Source organism: Euprymna scolopes, chromosome 26 (assembly GCF_053919585.1).
Source record: "Euprymna scolopes isolate OS-2025 chromosome 26, ASM5391958v1, whole genome shotgun sequence".
NCBI lineage: Eukaryota > Metazoa > Mollusca > Cephalopoda > Sepiida > Sepiolidae > Euprymna > Euprymna scolopes.
Window position 1 is genome coordinate 96070751 of NC_136507.1, and position 14784 is coordinate 96085534.

The 14784-nt window shown below is 31.5% G+C and overlaps 1 protein-coding gene across 1 annotated transcript in view; it reads left to right on the top strand.

Moving 5' to 3' along the window:
* Window positions 1-14784, top strand: part of LOC145248288 (DNA-directed RNA polymerase III subunit RPC2-like) — a 191372-nt gene that overhangs the window by 160392 nt on the left and 16196 nt on the right. Inside the window, exons 24-26 of the mRNA XM_080110162.1 lie at window positions 4213-4261; window positions 8029-8046; window positions 13670-13775. Coding sequence (XP_079966288.1) covers window positions 4213-4261; window positions 8029-8046; window positions 13670-13775 — 173 coding nt within the window. The remainder of the gene's footprint in view (window positions 1-4212; window positions 4262-8028; window positions 8047-13669; window positions 13776-14784) is intronic.

Sequence of the window (14784 nt, forward strand, 5' to 3'; positions counted from 1 at the left end):
TTCACCCCAAGCAAAATACAGTGCCATTTGCACGTAAGGGGCTACTATTTGGGACCAAATTTACAGGGATACTATGTAGGGAGTTGAGCAGCTAGATGTCTGTTCACACTACACTTAAACTTCTGCATGTCAGTACAGTCAGAGACCTGTAAGGAATTCCAAAGTCTAGCAGTTTGGGGGAAGAGACTAATAGTAGAAGGCTTTCCAACATCTACAGATCTCTACGATGTAGGGGTGGGATTTTTCTGCTTGTCAGGTTACTTGGGGGTATTTACACCAAGAGGGTACAAGTGCTCCAAGTTCAGCAGAGCACATTCCATTAAAGTACTTATACAACAGGCAAAAGGGTGCAACATTTCGGCAAAGCGACAGAGGTTGGTGTTTGGTTGATAATGCAGGCCCTATTAGATTGGAGACTCTTTTTGGGCTCTAAGAGCGATAGACTAGTGGTAGATGCACCAGCCCATATGTGGCAGCAATACCCCATGCATGGGCGAACCGTGGCCTTGTAGATATATAAGATATTCTCAAGTGTGAAATACTTCCTAGCACGATAGAGATAGCCCACCTTTTTTTGTAGCAACGCTGACAATGTCGTCAATTGAGCCGCTACTTATGTTTATACAAAAATACATTTACAAATTTTAATGAAAGGAGGATTTATCTTTAAACATTAGAAGCCAGAAGAACTTTATTTAAGTAATCTGAGACTTATTTGGGAAAACGGAAAACAAAACGCCTGGACAGGGTTCAAAAGAGAGTCACCAACCTAATAGGTCATGAACTGTCAGCCTCTCTCCCATCAACAAAATGTTGCATCCCTCTGTTTGTTTTACAAGTATTTTAATGGTAGATGATCTGATGAACTACAAGTCCTTGTACCCCCCTTGACACAAATACCCCCGACAAACCTGACAAGTAGCAAAATCCCATCCCTATACAGCAGAGATCTCCAGGTGCCAGGAAGCCTTTTACTCTAATAGTTTCTTCCCCAGAACTGCTAGATTTTGGAATTACCTTCCGGGTTTCTGCTTCCCCGACTATACTAACCTGCAGAAATTCAAATGAAATGTAAACAGACATCTTGTTGCTCAACTCCCTACAATAGTATCCCTGCAAATTATACCCCAGATAGTAGCCCCCCCCTACACCAAGTAGCACTGTACCTTGCTTGAGGTGAAAATGCAATAAAAATATTAAAAAAAATTATTTCTACATTCTGGTGCAGTACATACAACACCTAGCATTCCCAAATGGTCATCTATCTGGTACTGGCCAGGGTCATCATTGCTTAACTTTGGTTAGCTCATAAGAAACAGTAAGCCAACGTGATTATGCTGTATACACACACACACACACATATATATATATATATATATATATATATATATATATATAATTATTTACTATAATAATTAAATACCTAAAGACACTAGTGTTTCATCCTTTCGGGAATCATCAGTGCAGGGTGTCACAATTAACACCAGTTGATAGATTCGAACCCGGCGACACAAGTCATCTCTGGCTTGATTAGCAAAGTTTGTATCCATTTGGCTACTATTAACCGCGAGAAATAACGTTGAAATTAAACATTTTATTTTTAAATGTTTTTTACGTCAGTCAGAGTGATTTAATCATTATATGATGATTTATGCATAAGAGTTAAATTGATTGACTTAATTCAACTGAAAGTGCCACAAATATATATATATATATATATATATATTAATCAATATAAAAAAAAATAAAATTATGGTATATTATTCATGTTACTTCCAGGAATTCAATGTCAATTTCTGGTGCTGATATGAATAATGTCATAAGTTTGTTCATTTCAATGGATTATATGGTGATTATCTGATCGACCGAAATCTTCAATCATGGATCTGAGCTGATAGCTGCAGTATTTCTGAGTGCATATAAAGAGCTCCCTTATATTTTAATATTTTAAGATGCGTGTGTAAGCTTGCTTTTTTTGAATACTAAGTTTTAACATTTTATTTTTATAGAGATGAAAAGTTATGAGGATGCCATAGTTAGAAATGTGCACAGGTGTGGCATGACTTTTTTTCGCATGTTTTTATTTTCTAGAATTGACATAATTTGAAAAACACTTGTGTACTTGCAATCAGCTATGATAGCAACTTTAATTAGATATCTGCAATGCATCTTATGCATATCCGAAATGAATTAGTATAAGAAATGATTTTATGTACAGACGTAGCAGAACCGCTGATGCTGATAGCAGCAGCAGCAGCAGCAGCCTGCATAAAGATATGCTAATGGCCAGGATAGCTGTGCAAAGTGACATCACAGCAGAGATAAAAGGACACAGGTGTTTGAGACCGAGCAGTGGTGTTCGGAAGAGTCGTTTCCAGCAAAGCACTGGTGTTCAAGACGTTTGTTTCATAGTCAGTGTTTGAGACACGTGAGTGATGACTCAGCCGAGTAATAAACTGTTTAAATATTTATAAAAAAATGCGCCGTTAAAAATACTAGATATAAAGGCTTTTCTTAAAAAAGAAGAAAGTGAGTCAAATTTTTTTTTCTTGTCTTCTGTTTTGATATAACAACTACATTGTACAACAGTGTAGTATCTGTTCTGGTGCTGCGCTTTTCTGTTCTCCGTTGGTGGAGAGAAGGTCCTTCATGACTGAGACAATTTTTATTTTTATTCCTATCCAGAGTGCCTGTTTTTGAGGAGCTGGATTTTCCCCACATTAAAAACCGACCTTGTGACTAACTCTGCCCTCGTGGGGAGGCAAGTAAATAGGAACACAACTGGTTTTAAGGCGACTTTGATTTTGTTTTGCTTTCAGCAAACGTGTAACATAAGGGGATGAATCGATAACCGGAAGTAATGGACAGTTCTTCAAATTTAAATTGTTCAGTTTGATCATCTTGATGGATAAAAATGTTGTGCCCACATTTGTATGCCGTCCCAAAGGTGACAAGCATAACTTCGAATAAATTTTCTCACTTCTGGAAAAAATGTTCATATATACAATCCAACCTACGGAAATTCAACTCTGCTGTGATGAGCCAAGTTTTGACATGACTAATCCAAACATGACTGTTGATTTTTCTCAAATCCAAACTTGTGAGAGTGCATGATTAACCTAATGGATACTATCATGGACTATGTTTGCAGAATCTTTAGAAAGATAATTTGAAATAAAAAAAAAGAATGATTACTAAACATTTTTTACAAATAAAATACGTTAAAAAAAAACAATTTATCTGATACTGCACTTAAATGTTCATTTACTGTGAATTTTTAGCATTGGCAAAATGCTCAGCAAATACATTCTATCCAAAACAAAGACCTTCAAAAACAGATAAGAACTATGTTTGTGTCTTTATCCTGCCAAAATTAATTGCCTTGTGATTGATCAAAGAAAATTGTCTTGACCAATCTAATGGGAATATTTTTAAAGACAAGGGAGGTAATTTATAAACATAATAGACAAGGGAGGTAATCTATTAATTTCTTGAGTACTTGTACAGTTTAATCAAGACATTCAAAAATAAAAATATCGAAAAAATGTTATATTGCACGTATCCGTTATGGAATGAAATTCTCCGAAAAAAATGTCACTTAATTTCATCAAGTAATTTTTTTTTTTTTTTTTACAGTAAAAAAACAATTTGTTATGATACCGAGCAAAAGGTTCGATTTTTAGGAAGAAAAGCTAGTAATAAAGATGGGGAGGGAGTATCGGCGCTTTACATGGAGTTATCTCCCGTGGAATGTTCAACAAATTCCATAATGGCTGACTTCAATGCGCTCTCATAAGAATGTGTTTTTCCACTGTAAAAAAAAAAAAAAATACTCGATCAAATTAAATGAAATTTTTTTTCGGAGATCTTCAGTCCAAAACGGATACGTACGATATAACCTTTTTTTGATGTTTTCATTTTTGAATGTCTTGATTAAACTGTACAAGTACCATTCCTTGATTATCTGCAGAGTTAAAATACTTTCAGATCTATTGTGTTCAATTATGGATTAATACAGTTGAAAATTATGACATACCCCTCTCCTCAGCTCTGGGTAAAATAATAACTTATGCTCTACAAGTTGCACACAATTGTTTACAACAAGTATTATGTTATATAACATTAGTGAAAAGAGGTGTAAAACAGACAACTAATTCCACATTAAAAAAAGTTGTTTCATTGTTAACTTAATTCTTTTACCTTTTGTTGCAGTGTTTGTGGCTTGATTGTACCTCAAGAAGACATGCCATTCACAGACCAGGTAATCACTTTTTTAAATAATAGCACTGCAATTTAGTTTTATTCTTATGTAACAGACGTGGTTAATGATGGAAACCAGCAAATGTTGCTCTGATAAAGATATATGATTGCATAGGCATACTCCTGCTCTCAAGCATGACACTTATATTATCATTTTTTTTCTTACTTTTTTAAAATAAAGTTTACTTGGTTTTAATTTTAATCGTTCTCCTTCTCTCTCTCCCTATATATATATATATATATATATATATATATATATAAAACTACTTCATTTACTCAGATAAATTTATATACGAAAGTATAGATTTATGTGTAAACTTGAAGTATTTACTTCAAAAGTGCTCAATACATAGGTAGAGCTAGTTAGTAATTTATAAAATATATATGGCGATTAAGTTACACTGAATATTCGGCGTTTCACCACTCTAGGATTCCTCAGGCTTATGCGCGAATTCTGTGGTTGTTTATCGTTTTTATATGGTCCTCTTCTATTGAGGATTTAGTTAGCCAATCAGCTTTCTAGTATCCACCGCGCCCCTTCCTATCAGCCAATGGGCATGCATTTTATCGAACAAAGGATCTGTTTTAAAACTAGGTTAGTGGTTTAAGGCAGACATTTTTTTTTTTCTATTTCTATGTATATTCATGTTTATTTAATTTATTTATTTGTTTATTTTCTATTGTTTTTGTTAGTTTTAAAAACAAAACAATAGAAAATAAACAAATAAATAAATTAAATAAACATGAATATACGTAAACGATCACACATATATGTAGGTATATATATATGTATGTACACATATGTATATTTATATATAAACTAAAAAAAAAAAAATGTCTTCCTTAAACCAATATATAACAAATAATCGCCATATATATTTTATAAATTACTATATATATATATATATATATATATATATATATATATATATATATATATATATATATATATATAGTCTTATTTGTAGTATTCCAAATTTTATTGGGTTTATATAATCCAGTAATCGTTCATATACCAATAAATTTTAAGCCGAAAAGAGATGACTTCAACTGTAAGCTACAAAATTATCATATTTCATAATTGAGCATTCATATATTGTTTTTACAAAAACCAAGACTTCAAAGAATGGGTTGATAGCAACAAATTGTATTTCATTGTTAGTTACAATTGTTTCAAGACTATTTGGACAAATTCAAACATTATGCCGTTTGAAAATTTTCACAAGAACAGTCTTTCTTCAGACTTTTTGAATAAAAACACTTTAACAATAAAAAATTATGGAAACCATTTCCCTTATAAGGAAAAGAAAACAAGCGAAAATATTTTACCTCTATCGCATCCTTGCAAAGTATTTTTTTAAAGATTTATATATTTACCTATTTTCGTATTCCATTTAAAAAAAAAAATTTCAAACTAGATATCATACGATGTTACCACTAATTACCTATGTCCATTTAATGTTTTATTAGTACTATTCATTGATTTCTTAAATTAAATTTCTTTATTTTTTATTTAATTTAAATTATTTTTTTTAATTTGGACTAATCAACTAAGTTAAATCGTTGCGATTCTGTGTTAGTTTCATATTTGGAATTTGCTTTGTTTATTTGCAAAAATATCGGCTAACTTATTTATGTGATTTAAGAAACGTTTTTGTTTAAAACTTATTCAATAAGGAAAGAAAGTTTAACATTACTTTATACTTAGTTCATTCTCATTCTTCATTTAAAATTAAGGATCGCAATCTATTTTTTATTTTTATATATTTTATATATATATATATATATATACATATATAGTAAGTTATAAAATGTATATGGCGATTAAGTTACAGTTACACTGAATATTCCACGTTTCATCCACTCTAGTACTCTTCAGCCTGAAGAGTCCTAGAGTGGATGAAATGCGGAATATTCAGTGTAGCTTAATTGCCATATACATTGTATAACTTACTAACTAGCTCTACCTATGTATTGAGCACTTTTGAAGTATATTAATTTTATGTGAGTAAATGAAGTAGTTATCCATTTGTTTTTGTTTGCGATACTTTTGAATAAATTCAATCATTTAAACAAAAGTGCATTTTTACCTAAATGCGAGTTGGGAATAATTTTCCCTTTTACCAATTTGGTACTCCCAAATGGGGAGCGGCGCATATATATATATATATGTAAATTAGTGGGAACTATAATATCGGAATTATTATAAGCAATATGACACCAGTAGTTAGGATAATATAAATAGAAGCAAAAGAAATATAATCTGATATAGACCATCCTGTAAACAAATGCTAAAAACTAAACTTGCCAAGAAATTCCTAAATCTTATTGAAGAACACTTCCTTATAACCAATCCCTTTAACAAAATTTTCAATAAGGATAACCTAAAACTATTCTACAGATGCTGCAATAAGTTAAATGATAATTAAAGCATTAATTTTTAAAGCCTTTCACATTGTTAAGAATAAGTAGGTTTGAAAACACTTTTTAAACATGTGTCAAGCTGATCTAATGGTTATCGTATTTAACTATTTAGGCTTTGGTTTCAATCTCAGCTCCAGTTTTAATTTTTTTTTTTTCTTACAAGAATTGAACTGTTTAGAAAAAACATAATACTCGCATGCATATGTCTCAGGTTCTTTCCATTTTTTTACTTCAAGGAAAGAATTTAACGTTATGTTTAATACTAGGTTACGCAAGGTACATCTTCTACTATTAGTGATAAAGTTAACTAATTTGCATATTGCTGTGTAAAGTAATGGTTTAATTATTTTTTTTTAAATTCAACAGTTGTTTGGAATTTTAATATAAGGAACACGTCTGTTTTTGGATATTGTTTTATTTTTGTGACAGAATTGGGGAATGCTAATGATGGTGGATTATATATGAAACCCCAGGCTTTTATTGAAATTCACAAGTGGTCACCAGCCGCTTGTATATCCATGTTAGGGGAGATGATGATGTTAGATTTTTGCATCTCTTGCAGGGTGGTGTCGGCATCCTCCTACATACAGTACCTGGTATTCCCAAATTGGTCACCTATCTGGTGCTGACCAGGCTCAATATTGCTTAACTTTGTTGATCTGGTGAGAACAGGGGTGTCAATGTGATTATATTTAGATTATATTGATTAGGTGCATGAATAAATGAGAAAGTGTTTCGTGATTACAACAATGAAATGTTTATTATTTAAGGAGAATAGAAAATGGAGTTTTTGTTTAATTTTGACACTCTCATAACTCTCGATTCCCTTATTTTGTCCTTTAGTCCTCACGTTCCATGAGTGATGTTTCTCCCAATGAGGGCAGAATTGCTATTTATTGGGTTGAAATCTATCAATCTCACACTTATTGTCGACAAGTTTTTGACCTTGAGATAGCATTGTTATTTTTTTTTTTTTGTTCTTTACATCAAGTGGCTTCATGGCTTGTCTGGTGCAGTGTCTATTAAAAAATAAAAGTTTTGGTTGAAGTATTTTTAGTAAAGAACTTTGTGAATTAATAGCAAGCTATTATAGCCATCATTTTGAATTATAACATTTTGGTTTAATTAACGCTAAAAATAAAGAAAATCCGTAAATATGAAAGGACGTGAACAATATTCGCAAAGTTTTGAAAATTGGATTTGAATGGTCAGCATTTGCTTATTATGCCCTGACTGACTTTGATTTTTTTCTTGTTTTTTTTTTTTTTTTTTTTTTTTTTTTTTGTAGAATTATGTCATTTTGTTCAAAAGCAAAATACGATTTTTGATAATTTCTCTTTTCAGGGAATCTGTCCGGATGTGGTAAGTACAGCAAATTTTATAATTCCACCTCATCCTCTCACACACATGCATTTCATACCCCTCACCCCCTCCAAGAATCGGCAACAACAACAACATCCCACCAAAGACTGCCCCTTCCTCATGTATCGTATGTGTTTCAGTTATAGCCTTATTAGGCTAAGCTTTATCCGGTCAAGTTGTTGGAGCGAAAATGAAACAATAATTTGGGTAAAAATCCTTTCAGAAACGGAAGGATCAGGTGAACACGCGAATGCAATTATCTGTGATTGGTAATTTTGATTGTCTTAGAGTATAGAAATTTCTTTATTTTATTATATTATTTTTTTATTACTTTAATGTGTTATCTTTTATTACTTTGAAATTTTCAGGACTCCATCATTCTACCATTAGTAACAAATTTAATAATAACCCCTGAGGTAGGAGATGAATGCTGATCCTCTGCATCCCAATTGTCAGCCAAAGTCAAATTCTTCTTTACTTGGTTTTGGAATTCTGTATATTTCTTCCTCCCCAATTACACTTTTAGGGGCGGTTAGAATCTTAAAAAGATCACTTCGGATGTATGAGATTTGGAGTAAATATCTGGCATCCGTTAGGATGCCCCATCCTCAGCTAGAACAAAAAGAAATATATATATTGAAGAGGTTAACCATGCATCTTTGTGACAACAGCGCCATTGCTAAACATCTTATTAACCAACATTCTTGTCCCTGTTCCCAACATCAGAATAGTCAACAACACATCTATTCTATGTATGTCTGCCAAAAACTTTTGACGGATCAAATCAGACTGTGGCAAAATTGGTATTGTTTTAAAGATCAATCTCTTGGATGAAAAATATGTAAAAATTGGCTAAAAAGATTATGCTGGTCAACTGGGCTGTTTTTTGCAAGGAGAGGTCCGTTTTTGCGTTAACATTTTTACAAGTCATATGTTTAGCAATCTAAATGTATGTTAAAATAACGTTATTTCAAAGGATCATGACCGTGACAGCTAGTGTGTTAGCTTTATTCACCTCCTTTTCCTCTTTTGCGTTACAGGTTCCAGCCTGCCTACTGCTGTTAATTTTTTTTTTTTTTTTTTTTTTTTTATGGTTGCATGGGCACTTGCTGCTATTTTGATTGATTGAAAGAAAAATTGTTTTGATTAATTTATTTTTTAAGGGGGACTCCAGTGTGAGGAAGTTGTCGCCTACTTATTCCGTTCTTTTCTGGAGGTTGCTCAATATCCTTAGTATAGCAGCTCTCTCCACCCAGGCAACGCCGGGTATCCCCAGTAGTCTTCTATATATATAAAAGCGAAAATGTATGTATGTATGTATGTACGCTTTTCCTCGATGTCCAAAAAAGGCTTCTTTCAGAGAAGCGTTCGCTCGCTTCACAACTTCTTAAAACTTTTTATATCATCTATAAATTGTAATATCTCACACTTAACCACGGAGCTCGCCTGTCTATTTAATTTTATTGACTTTCAAACGTTAATTATTCGACAAATCCCGCATCGGCACGCGTTACATTCGGTTTTCGGTATAAACAAAAAGCGAAACTCGACTCTTATCACTGGCCAAAAGCCAGTGGTCTCTAGAGAGCTAAGTAACGTTTGGTCAATATCGACTTCGTCATATCAGACGGTAGCTTTCATTTCGAGACGAGACGCTCCCCCTAATAAACAGGGAGCGGGTTTTTAAAAACAAACAAACCGATTTATTGACCTCATTAAAAACTGTCCCACACAAAATGCTAACTGCTGAATACCTATTGGCGTCACGTCAATCAAAAACGCGCACCTGTTTTTTTTTCACACTTTACTATTTTCCAACTGCGCGTCAAGGCTTCGGTTTTTTTTCACGGGCACCTGTTTTTTTTTTTCACATTTCGGGTTTTTTTCACACACACCTACAAACACCCGGGCAACGCCGGGTACCCCTCGCTAGTCTATTATATAAATCTCAATTATCTGTATGTTTGTGTGTGTTTGTATGTCTGCTAAAAACTTTTATCGTCCGCATCAAAACGGCATGAACATGGTACAAATAGAAAGAGTAATCTCTCTGACACATAATACCTCAAAATTAGAAAAAAATCGTCGATTATTTCATGTAGAAATATCATTTTGTTTGGGGTGGTGGTGGGGGGGGGTCAGGTAATTTGGTGTCCACGCAAGTTTGTGTCCAGCACGCAGCATTTTTTTTTTTGCTTATAAAATTTTGCTTCTGGTTGATGGCACCCAAGTCTTGTTTTGTTTTTAAATTATTTTTTTATTTAACCATATTTTACGACTGCCCCTACCCCCCCGTTAGTATGAATATAAGAAATTAATTCAGAAAGTTTTCCAATATTTCAGCTTTTTAAGGGTCGATTGTGGAAACGAGGGGAGGGGTAGTAAAAACTTATTAATATGGTGTTATGAGCATATGGAACATGTATAGAATAGTGATCACCATTTAATTCTGAGCAACATTGGGTATTCCTGCCAGTTAAATATAAAAACAATGTGAATAAGGGATAGAATAAAATTGTAATTAGTGCAGGAATCTAAAAAAAAAAATGATTGTTGGCAAAGTGTAAAATTCTTGACCAGAAGTGAGGGTAGGAAAATAAGGTGGTGAAAAAGTGGGAGGGGTAGTTAAAAAAAATAAGTTAAACCAAATATGATGATGATGATACATCATCATCATATTTGGTTTAGCTTTTTTTTTTTTTTTTTTTTTAACTTTTTACATGCTTGGACGGCTTTTAGAAATTGATTTCCAAACCAACTTATCTCTGGCCATGGTTTTATTTATTTCTCTTTCTTTCGTGTCCATCTTTATCACTTCCTCCTTTTCTTGCCCCCCCCCCCCCCCCCGTGAACTGAACCTGCTACCTTAACTTTTCTACATCTACTGACCCAAGAACTTTTATGCATTCTTTCAATGTGACTATACAATTGAAGTCTCCTGTTCTGCATACATCTACCTATAATGTCCAGATGTAATCTTCCTCTGAGGAAAAGAAAGAAACTGTGAGGTCATCAGAACTAAGTCTGTCTTACATATCCGTACTTACCTTATCACATCCTTCCTCTCCATGCAACGCATATCCTCTTCCCTCACTGGCCAGGTTTCACTTTCATTCATCATTGTACATCCCTGACTGATGCTTCCCTTGAACGACAGTGTTAAATGCTATGTTAATTAGTAATGGCAGTTCATCGTTCACACGTTAATCCTTATTCTCAAGTGGCCTTCAGGCCTTGATAAGTGGTGACTTCCCTGTAAAAAAAAAAAGCCTGGAGTTTAGCAACATTATCAGATGAAGGTTTGTTCTTACTAGTTTCTGCTCTTTCTGGGTCTGTTTTTTTTTTAATATTATTTTATTTTTTTATATTATTTTTTTATTATTTTATTTTTTATATATACTGTCAATGATCTGCCCTAAATATTTTATCTTCGTTAAGAACTCGCATTTTTCGGAATTCAGCTTGAATCTTTATTTTCTAATTCTCTGAAATACTATAAGATGGCTGTTGTCTCATTCCCTTGAACTTCTGTTTCTTGCAATTACATTAACATCTGCTCCGTCCTGTGCTCTCATGATATCAGCAAGATAAGAAAACCTCTGAACAACCTCAATAGCTTTTGCCATCCAAATATGCTTTCTCCACATCTGATTTCTCATCCATCTACATATCTTTATACTTCTTGTGCATAAATTCGGGACCCACAATAATCTAAAGCACAAAATCGTGCAAAAGATCGAACACATGGTTACTTAAAACATAAAAGCTAGGCTATAAAATATTCATGAGCTTTTAACCTGATTCTGACTCCAGACATGGACAAATATGACTTTGTCTTGCCATTTCTGACTTTTACAGCCAAAAGAATTTTGTCTTTTTGTATATTCTTAATTGGGTGTGGCAGTTAGAAGTAAACTTCTGCTTTCTTTTTTCCCAAGGAGAATTTTTTTTTTTTTAACATAATAGTAAAATAAATGAATGGAAACTGGAATTTGGTACACTGACTTCATAACAAAAGCCTTTTTAAATCGTCACCCACACCTTTAAGACATTTCACGATGTCAGTTAATGATTCTATTATCTTTTATTAAAAGAGGAAGTTAATTGTTTTGTCTGGTATTCTTCATTTGCTAATTATAGCGTCAAACGCCATTAAAAAGTACAACAAAGAAACGAAAAGGAAACTAATTTTTTGAATGAATATGCTGAAGAACTTTTTGGTTTTGTAATCGTTTTTTTTTTTTTTTTAAATGTTTTTTGCGTATTTTATATTTTTATATGAAACTAAAGAGCAATTAACTATTATATGAAGAACAGTTACCTTTGTGTGTGTGTGTGTATACACCTAAAGATCTGAAACTATACAAGATACACCTACAAAATTGATAGATTCTTTTTCAGCATTGCTTTGAACAGGATATGGAAATTATTCACTTTTTTTTATTTTATTTTTTTTATTGCTTATTCACTTTTTTTATTTTATTTTTTATTGCTTATTCATTTTTTTTTATTAATGTATTCATGGTACAAGTGCATATTATCTTAGACAAATGACTTCCTGCTTTGAAAATAGCCCAGACTTTAAAAATGTAGGTTAACATATCTGTAAAATGATTATTTTCATTGAAATATGTGTATTTACAGAAACTTTATTTTTTTAATAGGTATTATAAATGGAAAAGAAAATAAATGAATATTTAACATTATCCAAAAATACGATTTTTTTTCTTTCAGACATATAAATAAATAAAATGTAATTGAAAAGAAAATAATTAAAATTTTTGATAATCATAGATTCAGTAGATTTTCTTTTTGTCGTTAGTATAGTCTACACTGTTTAGTGTAGGCAACTTTCAAACCAAGAAATCGTTTGTCTGGATAAATATGTGCTTGTATTGTTTCAATTTTTTTATTTGTATTTTAATTTTTTGTTTTACTTCTTTATATACAATTTAATTTTTTATTTTTCATTATTTATCTTCATTTCATTGATGTTTTTTTTACCAATGATTTTGTTTGAATTTTTTATTTATATTTTTTATTTTTAAAATATTTTTTTTTTCCAATGATTTGTTTGAATTTTTTATTTATATTTTTTATTTTTTAAATATTTTTTGTTTTATCAATGATGATTTGTTTGAATTTTTTATTTATATTTTTTATTTTTTAAATATTTTTTTGTTTTACCAATGATTTGTTTGAATTTTTTATTTATATTTTTTTTATTTAAATATTTTTTGTTTTACCAATGATTTGTTTGAATTTTTTTATTTATATTTTTTATTTTTAAAATATTTTTTGTTTTACCAATGATTTGTTTGAATTTTTTATTTATATTTTTTTATTTTTTAAATATTTTTTGTTTTACCAATGATTTGTTTGAATTTTTTTTATTTATATTTTTTATTTTTAAAAATATTTTTTCTTTTACCAATGATTTGTTTGAATTTTTTTATTTATATTTTTTATTTTTAAAATATTTTTTGTTTTACCAATGATTGTAAAAGAATGTTGTTTAATGATGGATAAATAGTAAAAGAAAATCTTCCTATTCAGCCATTTTCTGATGTTATTCTATTAAACCTAATTTTTCTTCTTTGACTTTTTTAAATTTCTTTCTCAGATCATGAATCCCCATGGTTACCCTTCTCGAATGACCGTGGGAAAACTTATGGAATTGCTTGGTGGGAAAGCAGGTGTCCTTGATGGAAAATTCCACTATGGCACAGGTGAATTACTATAAGAATCAATTGTACTCTATTAATAGAAACCTCTTTTCTCGTGTTGACTTCTTTTTTATCAACAGTATTTGAAAAGCTTTAACTGCTAAAGACATTTATATAAGACACCATTCGAGAAGTCCTGGAACTGATAAAATAACTTTTAGCCAAAAGCAAACTTTGTTAATACACTGATTTCAACACTTCTCTTTACCTGGAGCATTCTTTTGAGGTTTGCAAACAGTTAGTAGTTGCTGGGGGTTAGACCTGGAGAATATGGCAGGGTTAGAAGTAATTTGAAATGTGTAATTTATGCAGTTTGGTAATTGATGTGAGATGCTACATATATATATAGTAACTTATAAAAATATATATAGCCATTAAGCCACACAGAATTGTTTGTATTTCATTATTATGAGGGTTTATCAGGTTATTGCATGAAATTAATGTTACCGCACGTTTTTATGTATACACATGGTGTTAAATTTGCTAATTAGTCAATCAGATTCTTTGTTATTCCTACTTTTATTTTTGCGCGTTTATCAGGCAAAAGTTCATTGGAACTGTAATTCACCTTTTCTTTGTTTAGTTTTGGAGGGCCATATTTCTGTATTTACAGGTGACCTAGTTTTAACCTTAATTGCCATCTATATTTTCATAAGTTATTAGCTGGCTATACTCTCATATTGAGCACTGTTGAAGTAAATACTGAAAATATCTACATAAAATTTTGTATATAAATGTGTTTGCATATTGAAATTTAGGTCTAAGATTGGACATATTGGCTAACATAAAATTGTTTTAGCTGTCGCTCTAAATTGTTAATGAAAATTCTTATGAGCCATACTTGAAAGATAACGCCAGTCCAATATTTGTCGACCCAAAGTCCAATAATCCCTTATCGATCAGAAATCAGATTCCTAGTTCTATTGAACATAGACTTAGTAAATAGTTAGAATAACATTAAATATTTTGTACACACCGTCCTATAATCATATGCTAAAAACTAAACTTGGCA